General features: G+C 35.2%; 1 protein-coding gene across 6 annotated transcripts in view; it reads right to left on the reverse strand.

The window, feature by feature from the left end:
* LOC119633814 (slowpoke-binding protein) overlaps window positions 1-13,400 on the reverse strand; it is a 106,901-nt gene that overhangs the window by 4,846 nt on the left and 88,655 nt on the right. For 4 of the 6 annotated variants that reach the window (XM_038027573.1, XM_038027576.1, XM_038027575.1 and 1 more), the window contains 5 exons: window positions 13,122-13,358; window positions 12,688-12,869; window positions 4,489-4,690; window positions 4,280-4,405; window positions 4,070-4,212 (listed from right to left, as the gene is read on the reverse strand). In XM_038027573.1, coding sequence (XP_037883501.1) covers window positions 4,070-4,212; window positions 4,280-4,405; window positions 4,489-4,690; window positions 12,688-12,869; window positions 13,122-13,358 — 890 coding nt within the window. Of the gene's footprint in view, window positions 1-2,536; window positions 2,712-4,069; window positions 4,213-4,279; window positions 4,406-4,488; window positions 4,691-12,687; window positions 12,870-13,121; window positions 13,359-13,400 lie in introns of those variants that run through there. The other 2 variants (XM_038027578.1, XM_038027579.1) reach the window with 1 other exon arrangement.

Raw genomic sequence — 13,400 nt, forward strand, 5'->3', positions numbered from 1 at the left:
TATTTTTTTGGCAAATAACGGTACAAAACAAGAAAAGATATTATAGGTCGTTATTTACTGTGAAGTTTGAGCAATGTTAGACACCGCTTTGCTTTGCGAAAGTAAGCAATGCGTTGTTTTTCGTCAGTGGACGAGAAAATTATAAAATTCAAAAAGTATCGAAAATGTTCAACAAGCGTTTGTTTTAGGGCAAGCGCAAGAGCGTATTGATTACCTGTACGAATGCTTCAAAAAAACAAATAAGAAAATTATATTTGATAGAACCCTTGGTACCTACCAATTCCAGATTGTGTATATAAAAGTACTAATACTAATCGAATGGCCAATGAGTACTATTTCTCCATTAACCGTCGTAATCAGCTCTGGAAGTCATTTATTTTATTAATATTATTATTCAGAAAAAACCATTGTTTATAACTTTTTGTTTTTAACTGATTTTTTCCATTGAAGGCGCGGTTACGGGTAAAATACGCTCACTTTCAAAACTGTTACGCCAAGTTAAAGATTTATATTTATGGGTTATATTTCCGGCCTTCTGACCGATCACTAATCATAAGCGAAAACAAAGTTCTCTTGTTATGATCTCTTAGATTTTCTCGTTTTTAATACTCGCAAGGAATAGCTAGAAAAAACTGTCCAATACGAATTTGTTTTATAAAACATAGTTATTAACTTAAGGAAAGCACAAACAAAAAGATGATTTGTGAGAACTCTGCGATGTTACTCCATCTTTGTAACCGCGAGCACTTCAATACCCCATAAGGAAAACACATACACTGAGATGGGCCAAGGTAACGCAACCAAGCTTATATATATTGTACAGAATATCCAACGAGTATATACAAAGGTATTACAAACGACAAAGAAAATTCAGTTTCTGCCTAACCTCCGATGGTTGGCTTTTATTCGTCGTAATACATATTGAGTAGCGTATCGCTCAATGAGTAGGATTATAAAATATATAGGGTGATAAACTATGCGTTTAGGGGAGCATAGATGCACCTCCTCGTGATGATCCCTGAAAACGGTCTCTACCGGCGAAGATGATTTTAAAGCTTCGACTGTCTATAACTTGGCGACAAGTTTTCTGAAAGATAGCTTAGGGGTTCACTGGAAGAAGCACTTTTTTCTCATATACTATTACTATGAAGGAAATACTAACCAAAAACCAGCTGTTAACTGTTTACTTAAAATACGTAGATGTAGTAATAATCGAGAGTATTGTACCGCCCGTCATGTCAGATGTAACACGCGATGCTAATATATCGCGAAGAAGGGTAGTCCTGTTCTGGCTAGCCGGGATTGTATGTTTAATACGAAGGCAAGAGAGACTATGTCGCGTAAAGTAAGGCTAAAGGCTTTATAGTCTAACTTTAAGCTCCACGTGGGCCAGGACCTCTTTCACTATGTGACGAATATCTGCGGGTAGAGGTGACAGCGTTGCTTTACTGCAGATTGGTGCTTGCCAAGATCCTTCGGCGAGAAGCTTGCATGCTTAAATACATGTGGAAACCGCGATGGAAGCATGTATGTCCAGTTGCCAGTTTGAACGCAGCAGTTAACCAATGTGTGAGTCCTGACTGCTGGATGCGGCCGTTCGGGGGATATCGTGACGGTTGCAGTTTCTATCATCCCAAAGCGAATAATTAGAGGTGATGATGGGACTCAACATTTACCAGAGTGGGTTTATTGAGCCATACACAATACACTTATCTCATATTCTCCATTGTAGTTTAGGCCCCTAGCACATAGCGCTTGTCTAACACTCTGGATGGCGCCGGTTACGCTAAATTGACTTGTGCGTGTCATCGGCCACCGTGGGGTTAAACCGACAATGTAGCGTACCAACATAAAACTTCTCAGGCATGATAGACAAATGAAGGATGACTACTGACGAATTCAAATGGTTTTCATATAGTACCAACTTTCAAACGGAATGTGTCAAAATTTCAAGACCAGTAGTTTACAAGTTACCGCTTCTTTAGTCGGCGGCTGTATCTATATGTCGAACTTATTGATGTATCACTTCACATATTAAGTTCGCAAGTTTTTAGGTTGGTGCCATATACATATTATATATGTGTATATAACGTATAAGGTATATCCTTGCATACATACGTATAGCATGATATACATATATTATATATAGGATATATTTGAAAAAAATATTTTATATATTTCGAATTTAAAATAAATGGACTTAAGCAATTTTGTAAATAAAGAACCCATATGTATAAAAAACTACATTTTTAACCATACAAATGCACTGGTAAGTGGGTGGATAAATGGTTATGGAGGTGGTTTGATATACATTATTAATTTCTTTGCTATAAGTGAATCGAAAACTTGCGGGTGGACATAGAGGGTTTTTGATAAAACAATATTAAAATGAGAAAGGAATTAAGAAAATGTGTTTATGACAAGGAAAGCCAAAAAGAGAGAAGAGGTAGATTGTATAGCCACACACACACACACAGTAGAAAAGATTTAAAGCAAAAAACGAAAAATGTTTAAAAACACAAAAACTTACCATACATTGTCTTAAGTAAATCTTTCAATTTATTTGATTACATTTTATTTTTGCTTAATTTAAACAAAATTATTATTCGATTATAGTGCTTTGTATTGTATTAGTTGTTGTAATATTTGTACCAATTTCATGAATTTCTTATTAGTACATACGAAAGACTTCATAGGGCGTCGGTATAACTCTGATGTATTGTTTTATTTATTATTTGGATTAATATATTCAAATAGAAAATGGAAACAAATATATGGAAAAAACACATTAAAAAAAAATTAAATTGTCTTAATAAAAAAAATAAAAAAAATTGGTTTAAAAATTCATAATAATTAAGTAAGAAAGCAATATTCGCTTGAGATCGAATTTTATATGCCCACCAATTAAAAATAATGTATGAAAATCATTTATCAAATAATGTTCCCTATTAAACAACTTGTTAAAATGGCTCAAGTTAACTTCATAATGTTGCCGCAGCAATAAGATGATGACAAGGAAGATCAGCAGCAGATATATTGAAACCGTACGTGACGGCGTTTGCTGGCTGGCAATCGAAGAGGCAATACAAGATTGGTTTGAGCTTTTTGTTTCTTTGGTTCTGCAATGATCGAAGAAATAAAATTAAATGAATATCGCACGCGATTAATTTTTCTTAACTAAGTTGACAACTATATGACAAAATTCTCAGTCTTATTCAGGCCAATGGTTTTGATTTTGGGAACTCATTAAGCGTTCATAAAAAGTTGATGGCGACTGGTATTGCTTCTTGTCGATAAATTATCGAATAAAGTGGACAATTTGCTTATGCGGTTTCCATAAGATGGCAGACTGAGCCACGCAGAGATTAGTAGACGCTTCGTGACGACGATTAAAGTTTTTCTTGATTCTTCGATACGCATTATCCATTTATTTACTTTTTTATTAGGTGTTAGAAACGGAATGGCAAGATTAATTTATTGGCGGGCATAGAAATGGTAACAAAAATGGCAGATATATGGCATTTAAAAAAATGTACAAAAAACTTTTTCGCTCTCAAAAAACCATAACAAAAAGTATTACTATAAATAAATAAATAATTAAGAGAGTAAGAAAGTTATATATAAGAGTGTGATTGAAAAGAAAAAGGTATATATAAAAACAAACATGCTACAGAGAAAAATTAACATCTTGAGGACGAATATTTTATCGCTGATTTCATAAGGAATACAAAATTTTTCATGATGTGTATGTATGTTGATGTCAAAAGTATGCTTATGAATAGATGACTATTATATAATAGAATAATCACAATAACATATGAAAGGCCAGCTGTCCAGTATACACAGTACACATTTAAAAGGGTTACGTATTGTAAAAGACTGTAACATGAAAGCTTTTTAGCATGGTTAGTATAACAGAGGTTTCTTGTATCTATGAAGTTATGATGGTAGTAATTTTCAACAGCTTTTTGTACATTTATTTTATTTATTTATTTTTTTTCGTACGTGTTCAAAGAAATTAAAAAAAAAAACAACTAATAATAAATATTGAATACTTTTATATACTTACCCAGCTCTGTGATCTCTGGGTGTTGAAGGTGGTGTGCAAGGTGAACTTGTCTCGCTTAATGAATTACCCAAAGACGCACATTGTCGTTTCTTTACCGCTTGCAGTAAATTTAAGGTGGAACGACTAAGGCTCGGCTTGATTGTCTTTTTCCAATAAGTAACAGACAAATTGTTTAAGATTTTTTTGATTAAAAAACAAATTTTCACTTACATTAAAGCAGGGACCACGTAACTCCCTTAGATCGATAGATCTAAATAAGTCACATAATACTAAATCCTCTACCGTTGGACATGCTCCATTCGGTGGCTCGAATATTAAACCCAGAACATCTAAAATCTAAAATTGACGGTTTCGTTTTTAATTGATACAGTTTTCTTCGTTTTGCTTGTTTCTTTGTTGTCACATGTTGTTTTACTTACTTGTGGATAATGTTCCATTTCCATTTCTAGCACCCTCATGGACGGTTTTGGCGTGGTCATCTCTTGACCCATACACATTTCATAAAGCAAATGACCAAAACATATAATATCGACATTCTCAATATCGGCCACAGAACGTGACCACATAATAGCGTTGATACGTGAGCTAAGTCCCAATAACCCGTTCTCTAAGCCAGATAATCTTAAATAGGAAAAAAGAGAGAGTTTAGAAAACAACGCGGAAGTCCATAAGAATCTCTGATGGTCTAAGATAAGAAATACGGTTATTATTATTTGGAAGTAACGTCCCTCAAGTTAAATGTTAAAATAGTTTATGTATTCTCTTGATCTGTCGGTCTCAATGCTTTACCTCGGGCTCACAAACTTAATGTTAGCATCCACAATGACAATATTTCTACGCTACGAAAACTGTAGAATCTCAATTTGTACGTGAATTGGGTTAAGCTCAGGTTCCTTCAGAGATGCTTTTCTTAAATTTTCTTCCTCAACTACTTGAAGTTTTGATTGCTAATCTACTTCGAAAGAATCACAACAGGAATACTTTTATATTAACACCAAGTATTTGTATTACTTTGGCGTTGATCTTTTGGCCTTTCATTGTCTGTGCACCCCTAAGTTGGAAAGCCTTACCGCCTTGCTAATAGTTGTACAGTCACAATAACAATAAATGAAGTGAAAAATCAAACATTTTATGTTTGACTTAATAAGATTCTGCTGGCAGTATTAAAGCCCCTTCGGTCACGACCGGTTTTACGAGTCACTTGGTATTTTATCTCCTTTTTATTTTTTGGAAATTAACTTAATACTACACAGTGTGTTCTGCACAAATCAAAACAAATAATCATCTGAGAAGAGGAGAAAAGAAAAATGGTCCAGACATAAGCCAAGTTCTTTCAAATCTTTTTCGAACATTGCCATTGCGCATCAGCGCTCCTAGAAACAGTTGTAGCTCGTTGCAATGCAGTACATTGTGAAAACACATTCGTGTAAAGACATTTTTTCTTTTCTTTTTTTTATTATAGGATCCATCACTCAGGGGATGTCTCCCCATTCTAGTAATAGGCAGACGAGTGGCAAGAAGTGCGGAAAGGAAAAGAGACGGTGAAGCCAGTGCAGCCTAGTGCACAATCAGTAAGTTCACCGACTGAGCCAGTCACGGGCCAGACAACGACCAAATGGTTTAGACTATGTCTTTAATTTCTTAAGGAATTTGGGTTTGTAGACGACGAATTTATGGGTTATTCGCATATACATTACTTTCCAAATAAGCCTAGAGGAAGAGACGCAAGGTTGTCAAATCAGATGACCTTGGTGAATAATTGACGGCGCAATTTATTGAAGTCATTCTTCTACCGCATTTAAATGATAATAAGTTGAACGTTTCCCGACTTATATAGCACGATGCACCACCTTGATGAAACTATAAGTCGCTTACATTCAATTCAGCTATAAGGAACTCGCCATCGTGGCACACTGACAATGTTCACCTTTTTATTGCAATTGCTTTAGTACGATCATTTGAAGGAAAAAGGAAAGTAGGAGAGTTGTATTATAATTTTTTATGCACACCCTTTTCATTGCTTTACTTATTCACAAATAAGGCTCAGTTACAATTCCCATCGGAATGTGGCGGTTAGTTTTGCACTGTCGGCGTGCTATTCGGCTGATTTGGTCCATTCTCAATATCAACGTCTATTTTCAATGTGGGCAAGAAATTCCATTGTTTCTGACAAATTAGAATATGATAGCTTCTTTTAGCGCCCAAGGGAATGCCGATCACAGAAATCACATGGACGAGCAGATGAACTTGCCTTGACCGATTCAGATTTTAACACTGATCTATATTTACAAATATATAGGCTCTTTAAAGTCTTCTTCTCGGTGTTGCAAATATTTTGACGAAATAAATACACTCTTATCTTCTGATGGCGGGTGTAAGATATGGATATGATTCCATAGAAATTCTACAAGCGTGCATTTTATGTAACCTTTTTATGGACTACTCCGGTTTGGACAGAAAAGGTAGATGTAGGCAGGCGGATGAAGTCATGCCTTGGTATGTTTACTGTGGCAACAAATATCAGACATCACGCATTACTTGACTGCTAAGGTTAGATCGTGCTTCGGTAGACACTCCAAACCTATGTAGGCTGTGAGACAAGTGCAGTTACTCGCCAAAACGTAGGCTGAGTAAAGGAATTGCTTTAGAATATCAATCAAGATGCTTGGAAAATCCGTTTACAGAGCAGGCAGAAACGTTGGACTTCTTTTTAGGGCGAACGCAAAGTACCTGCAACGACTTCCGAAATTTTTGTCAAGTTGCAAATGCTGGCTTCCTAGTAACTGTGTCCGAACAATGAACTATCGCTTCATTACATGGATATGTTTAAATTAATGACGCTGATCGAAAATGCACTTTAAAGTGTCTCTGAAGCTTCTCCCTGGGTTGCAATTGTTTTGGGAAAACGAGTATATGCTCATCCTCCGACGACAGATATAAAAAAGGTGCAACAATGCTATCGCCTAGCACTCACACAGTAACTTCCGAAACGGTACTTCCTAAGGGGTACTTCAAGTATAACTGAAGGCATTTGCTTTTCCCAAATTCGCGACAATTCGCGATTGCTCTCCATTGAGTAGATAGGGCACTTTATCAGGAAAGTTGATTTTCGCAGAAAAAGAAAACACGGCCTTTTTCATAAGAGGTTTGAATAAGCGAAATGGTATGGTATGTATTGAACGAACTCATGTCTACACATGGCATAGTTTTCATTTATTAATACATTTTAGAGTTCAGTTAAAAAACATTAATAAGCGGAACGACCTATATTACGGATGCTAGAAATGAAATGTGAGCGATGGTGGATATTAAAAGCGAAATTGACCTACAGAACAATGTCTTTCTTTCACTTTATTGCTTTATTATTTTACAGCTTCAGTCAAAGTGAGAAATCATTCCACTTTGTAATTGAATAAAATTATACTTTTTCCTTTCTTTTTTTTTCTGCTAAACATTACTGAGATAAGTAGCGCTAAGCAACAAAAAGGTGAAATGAAGGAGAAAGTTTACAGAATAATGTTTAAACTTTTTTCATTTCTTTCATGCTACATTGCGAGATAAACTTTTGACTGAAATAGAATTACTTTAAAAAACAGTCTCATATAGAGTTAATAAGTGTGCAGCAATTAGTTTATGCGGATAACTGATAAAGAAAAACTAATAGGAAATATTATATTCGGCGATGAAGGAATCTTTTACACCCACCATCTTTATCGTAAGAAAGCCTAAAAGTAGAACGAAACGACTAAATTCCCGTACATTGCAGTTTATGAGTATCCAGAAAGCGAAGGAGTTCCGGCAAAAGCTTTCAACATCTCATCGTTCACTTTTGCGAACGGCAGAATGCTTACCTCTGATACTGTAAAGATGGGCAGGCGGACAGAGCGACATGTCCAGGTGAATTTCGAATTAGATACCGCTCAAGAACATATATACTTTATGGAATGTATAAAGTTTCCTTTTGGTCTTTGCAAAGGTCCATTTTGCAGAGCATTTATAGGTTCGCCAATAGAATACGCCCGAAAATTTGCATTGTAGTGCTGCAGTGTGCTGCGGGGAGCAATAAGCAAAAACCCCAATCTTTTTTTGCTCTTGAAACAAAGATGTTCCCAGTTTATGCAGCACTGTAAATATGGCCCTCGACCGATTTGCGCCATTTTCTATACCAAACTGCGTCCAAACTGCACTTGCGATGCGTCTGCCAAATTTGAAAACGGGTCAGGATATTATTTATCATAGACGTTAGCAAGAGCGACAGGCAGACGGACACGTTTCAATCCACTCGGGATATTGATTAAGAATACAGATCTCCTTGGGGGATCTTTGAGGGTTCTTTTGGGTGTTCCAACCCGTGGTGGGTCCAAAAACCTAAGGAGAGTAGGAGGAGGGGTGAAATTTTTTATTTTTGGCCATCACATCATTCGAACGCTAATGTAGCTTTTTGCTTTATTGCTGCGATTCTTTCTTCGCGACCTAAAGTAAAATTATATAGTGAAGTATATATAATATATATATATATACATGTAGATGCATGAATTGCAAATAGTCATTATTCACTTGTTGAGATTTTGACTTATTTTCACTCTCTCACTGTTTGCAAACCCTTTGCAGAGGATGCGTTCTTTGTTATACCTAATTAGCTGCAATGGCTTATAATTTATTTTTGCTAAAAGTTTCCGTTACAATCTAAGCTACCAGCCCCTAACATTGTTTACTCTTTATTTAATGATGTCAAGAAGAAGAATTATGTCATTTTTTTTGCTTTTTGTACCCATCACCGAAGGACGTGTGGTGTATTCATTTGATCAAAACGTTTGCAAAGCCTAGATGGAAGCACAAGAGACTCCACATAATATATACATTCTTGATCAGGATTAAATTCTAAATCGATTTAAGCATCTCTGTGTGTCTGTTTGTTTGCCTGTCTGGCTCTGTAATCTGTATGGCCGATGTTGTAGCATTTGTGTACACAAATTGGAAAATTAAATTAATTCAATATTATAATGTATTAAAATTTAATAGTTTTCTCAATACCTTTATAACGCGCAGAAACAAGCTTCAAAAATTCTATAAAGTACACATATTCTTGGCCAGTTTCAAATCTCGAATGCATCTAAACGTTGGCGGAACTTTGTAGTATTTGTGGTAAACCCTCTCCCCTTAGCGAAAAGGGAATATATCGCCTTTAAATTTGCAAAAGAACTTGGAATTGACCCAAACTAGTCAAAGGACACGTCTATAAAGCCTCCATGCCTGTACGACAAAAACTTTTATTTTGAAAAAGAAAATAAACAGCTGCGCCCACTCCTTATTCTTTTGCTTCTTTTGTCTTTTTTAGCGTAACGGTGATGGGTATAAAAGATTCGATCCCTATCGAATCTAATTTTCTTACTTGTTGTTTAATGAAACCGCTGAAAATATCATATTTCATGTTTGCAGACTAAGGATAGTAGAAACAGATGAACTTTCACATTTCTTTTCTTCGTTTTTTTCTGGAGTTTTTAAGGTAAGTAAAAGGAGAAGTTTTTCACTTGTTGATCGAAATTACAATAGTTGAGTATTCTACTTCAACTTTCTTTTTTGCGATCTTGAGGGTTCCAACAATAGGATAAAAGTATGAATGATTGTTCCTATATCGACCGATGACCTTAAGTTGGATAAAAAAAGATATGCTTTATAAATTCTCTCACATATATTTCTAATTTCTCTTTGAATCCTGTCTGCAAGTGGTTTTCACAGCGTAAACTGAGAGAAAATAATTTAATTTATTTTTCACTTGTCCCAGCTCAACTAAGGGTTTGTCATAGCGTTCTAATACATATTGACTAGTATATTCAAGTCCGTGCTGGCGACAGTCTGCGAATGCATATACGTAAATAAATGTAACAAAGGGAACTGTTCGTTGGAAAGAGTTAAAAGGCGGACAAGGTGTACGATTAGATAAGTTACAGTATCTCATTTAACACAATTTACCTTTTTAGGCCTTAAGATACAAAAACTATCACTCGTTGTCATATAAAGACATTTTCGTTGTGAAAATTATTATAGGAGAAGTAATCAGAAAAACAGATTCATTTGCGTCAAATTTAATGCATCGAGATATTACTCTGAACTAGATGTAATCCCATACTATTAGAATGTAGACCATATTGCCGTAAAGACTTGTTCGTTGCAAGAGAATACATATTGGATATACTCCGAAGAGTATATCCATGGCGACTTTGGTCCATTTTTTTTTTTTTTTATATAACAGATTTTCAAGCAGATCTTTACACGACGAGGGACCATAAAAATGCTGCAAAATATGCTACAATCGGTCTTTTAAGTCAGAACTTGTCAGTACCCCAAACTATCCCCAACATTAAAGATTGGATGAGCAGAAATGCATGAGCAGAAATCAGATGGATCGACAGACGCAAAGACAAACGGAATTGATATAAGAAAACTGGAGTCTACATCAGTGAATAATGAATGTTGCGTATATATGCAGAAATTTAAATGGTGTGGGATATAGTTATGCAATTCATAGGGATTTCCTCTCTTTGGCGAAAATTCTATATAGTCTCCCATAATTCTTCGACGTGAACGTCAGGGACAATTTCCAGACGTTGTTTTGTTGAACTATACCCACATCATAGAACGGCATTTTGAATTTTTATTGCGGCTTAACTACATTATTATATACAAAGTGCTGCAATTATATGTCGAAAATCTAGATCTTCCATAATAGGAAAATTTCCTGCCGGTTTTTTCGATTCTTTCCACAGATTCCAAGTCCTGCGTTTCGCTAAGTTTAACGCTTTCCTATTTCTTGTGAACGGCGTGTAATGAATAGGTTAATCACCTTTTGCGCATAATCGAATTATTTTTCTCTTATATTCGGGAACCGCGTGTTTAAAATAAACTGACTTTACCGGATGCAAAGATGGTTTGATTGAAAGCAGGTTTTTAAAAAAAATCTAAAGCAAGGGATTCGTTATGGGTTAATCGCTGGGCTATTCAAAGAAACTAAAAGAAAAGGCGAGACGAATGAATAGCCAGCCCATCCTTTATTTTGAACCAAAAAAAAAAAAAAAAAAAAGAAATTCTGTAACCATTTTAATGTGTTCTTCCGGTGTAAAAAAGAAAGAAAAGAACATTTAACCTCTTTTATGCTACGATGCATTTTTTCTGTTGTTATTCTGTTGTTATTATGCATTTAACTAGTTCAGGCATAGCTAAGCAACAATTTTACTAAACAACAAGTTAAAACGTTGTAGTCGGGAAGAGGCGATTATTAAATGCTCTACATCACCTTGCATAATAAACTTCGACCCTTATACTATTTAAGTTTTTATTTACTTTTACTTTAATTAAAATTTCTCAGTTGCTTTTATGTTAAGCTATGACAGCTTCATCAAATGCGACCTTGTTGTCGTTTACTTTTAGGTTCAAAGAATCGAAAGATAGACCTATGTGGTCAAACCATAACATTGTAAAATTATTTGTTAAATTTCTTTTACTTTGTACTAATTATCGAACTGGCGCCTTAAAAACAATAAACGCTCTCTCTCTGCAAAGACACATTTCTTGTAAGAACATTGCATGCATGAGGGGCGCTTTAACAAATGGCCATTGGTAGACATCACGCAGAAAGTCGGTCAGATTGAAAAGCGTTTAGTTGGACAGAAAGTCAGATAGAATAGCAGTCTGCCAAATAAATAGACGCACAGATGGACGTACGGATAGTTGCACAGAGGGACAGACAGACTTAAACCGATTCAGAAAACTGTTCCCAATTTCTGCTGGTTTCGGGCACGTACGCATAAATCGTTACCACAATTGGCCGACAATATCACAAAAGTAGGGAAATTATAATCAGGTCGGATTGAGTTGTGACACGAAACTTTGACAATCTTACAAACATTGTTGTGTTATTTATCTTTTTACCACTTCGCCTTTTTAATAAGAGAAGTATTTTGAAATTTTCTTTCGAGATTACAAAAGATTTTGGCATAAGAAAATATCAAAATAACAGACGTGTAGGGAACTGGGAAACAAGTAAGTTGAGAGGAGATAAGTCAAATATATAATTTGAACTTGTGTTATTATTAAAAGCGTACTTTACCGAGTCTTTATAACCACGTCTGAAGGTTGCAGATGAATTGACGAAATTATTATATCTGAATCGTTGCTTGCTTAGATGTCGTAATAATAATCAAAAAAAAAAAGCATTTAAAGTGAAAACTGTTTTCTAAGAATTTTGTAAACCATATTTCCTCATCTTTTAATTTCTGATGTTTTCTACGTTTTCCTCAATTTGCTATAAAAGGAAAACGAATGCAAAAATTCTGAATTGAAAACTACGTATAATTGTTGATGGATGCGTCGTGTGCTTCTCCGTACATCACATTTGTAAAGAGGAAACGTTCAAGTGGATGTGTATGCAGTATACACGTACATCCTAAACGTTGACATTCTTTTTCATTTTCAAATAAAGTTTCTTCTACTTTTTTGTTGTTGTGCATAAGTACACCAAGGAACAGAAATAACAATATTCAAAAGAGATTTTATTATCCAGAAGCATAAAAAAAAAAAATTAAAGTTTAATTTTAATGTTAACTTTTGTGAATTCTTACCTGGCTGCGCCGTTTTGCAAAATCACATTTCCGCTATGCAAATGGCCATGCAATGGAAAACCCCGCTCTTTTAGGAACAGTAAGGCCTCCAAAATCTGTCGTCCTAAGCGTTGAACTTGCGTGACTGGCAATCCATTCGGTTTCCGTGTATACTTGCGTGACCAGGGTTCATTCCATTGAGCCTAAGCGTAAAGAGAGACAAAAACAAATTTGCCCTTAAGAGTTTTTTGCTTTTATAATTTTTTCATTTAAAAAATTTTTTTTATATATTTTTTTTTTACTAAAATGCAAAAAAGCAAAACTTATAACAAACGTAAAAGCATTTAAAACCACATGAGTAAGCAATAAAGATCTAAAGGTAGACATTAGTAATTATTTAAATTTTATTATGCTTTGGCCTTTAGTGTCCTTTATATGTATGTATGAATTCTTACCTTGAATATTAAGTCTTTCAGGCTACCTCTCGAATTGAAGGGAGTTACCAAGCAGGCATAATTACCCGAGGATGTATGCAAAAATCCCAAATCCAATACGGGATAAATGTATGGATGGTGCAGAGAACCCAAAAGTTCCATAAGCATTCCACGTGGATTTTCTGAAGGCGGTAAATCTTCAAAGGCCACACAGTCGGGAGGCAGAGACAACAAAGTTAATAAACGATCCGTACGCACCTGATATATTACAAAAATTCCGAATTCTTCGGTCAAGTTTTT

This window comes from Glossina fuscipes, unplaced genomic scaffold (assembly GCF_014805625.2).
Source record: "Glossina fuscipes isolate IAEA_lab_2018 unplaced genomic scaffold, Yale_Gfus_2 2, whole genome shotgun sequence".
Taxonomy (NCBI): domain Eukaryota; kingdom Metazoa; phylum Arthropoda; class Insecta; order Diptera; family Glossinidae; genus Glossina; species Glossina fuscipes.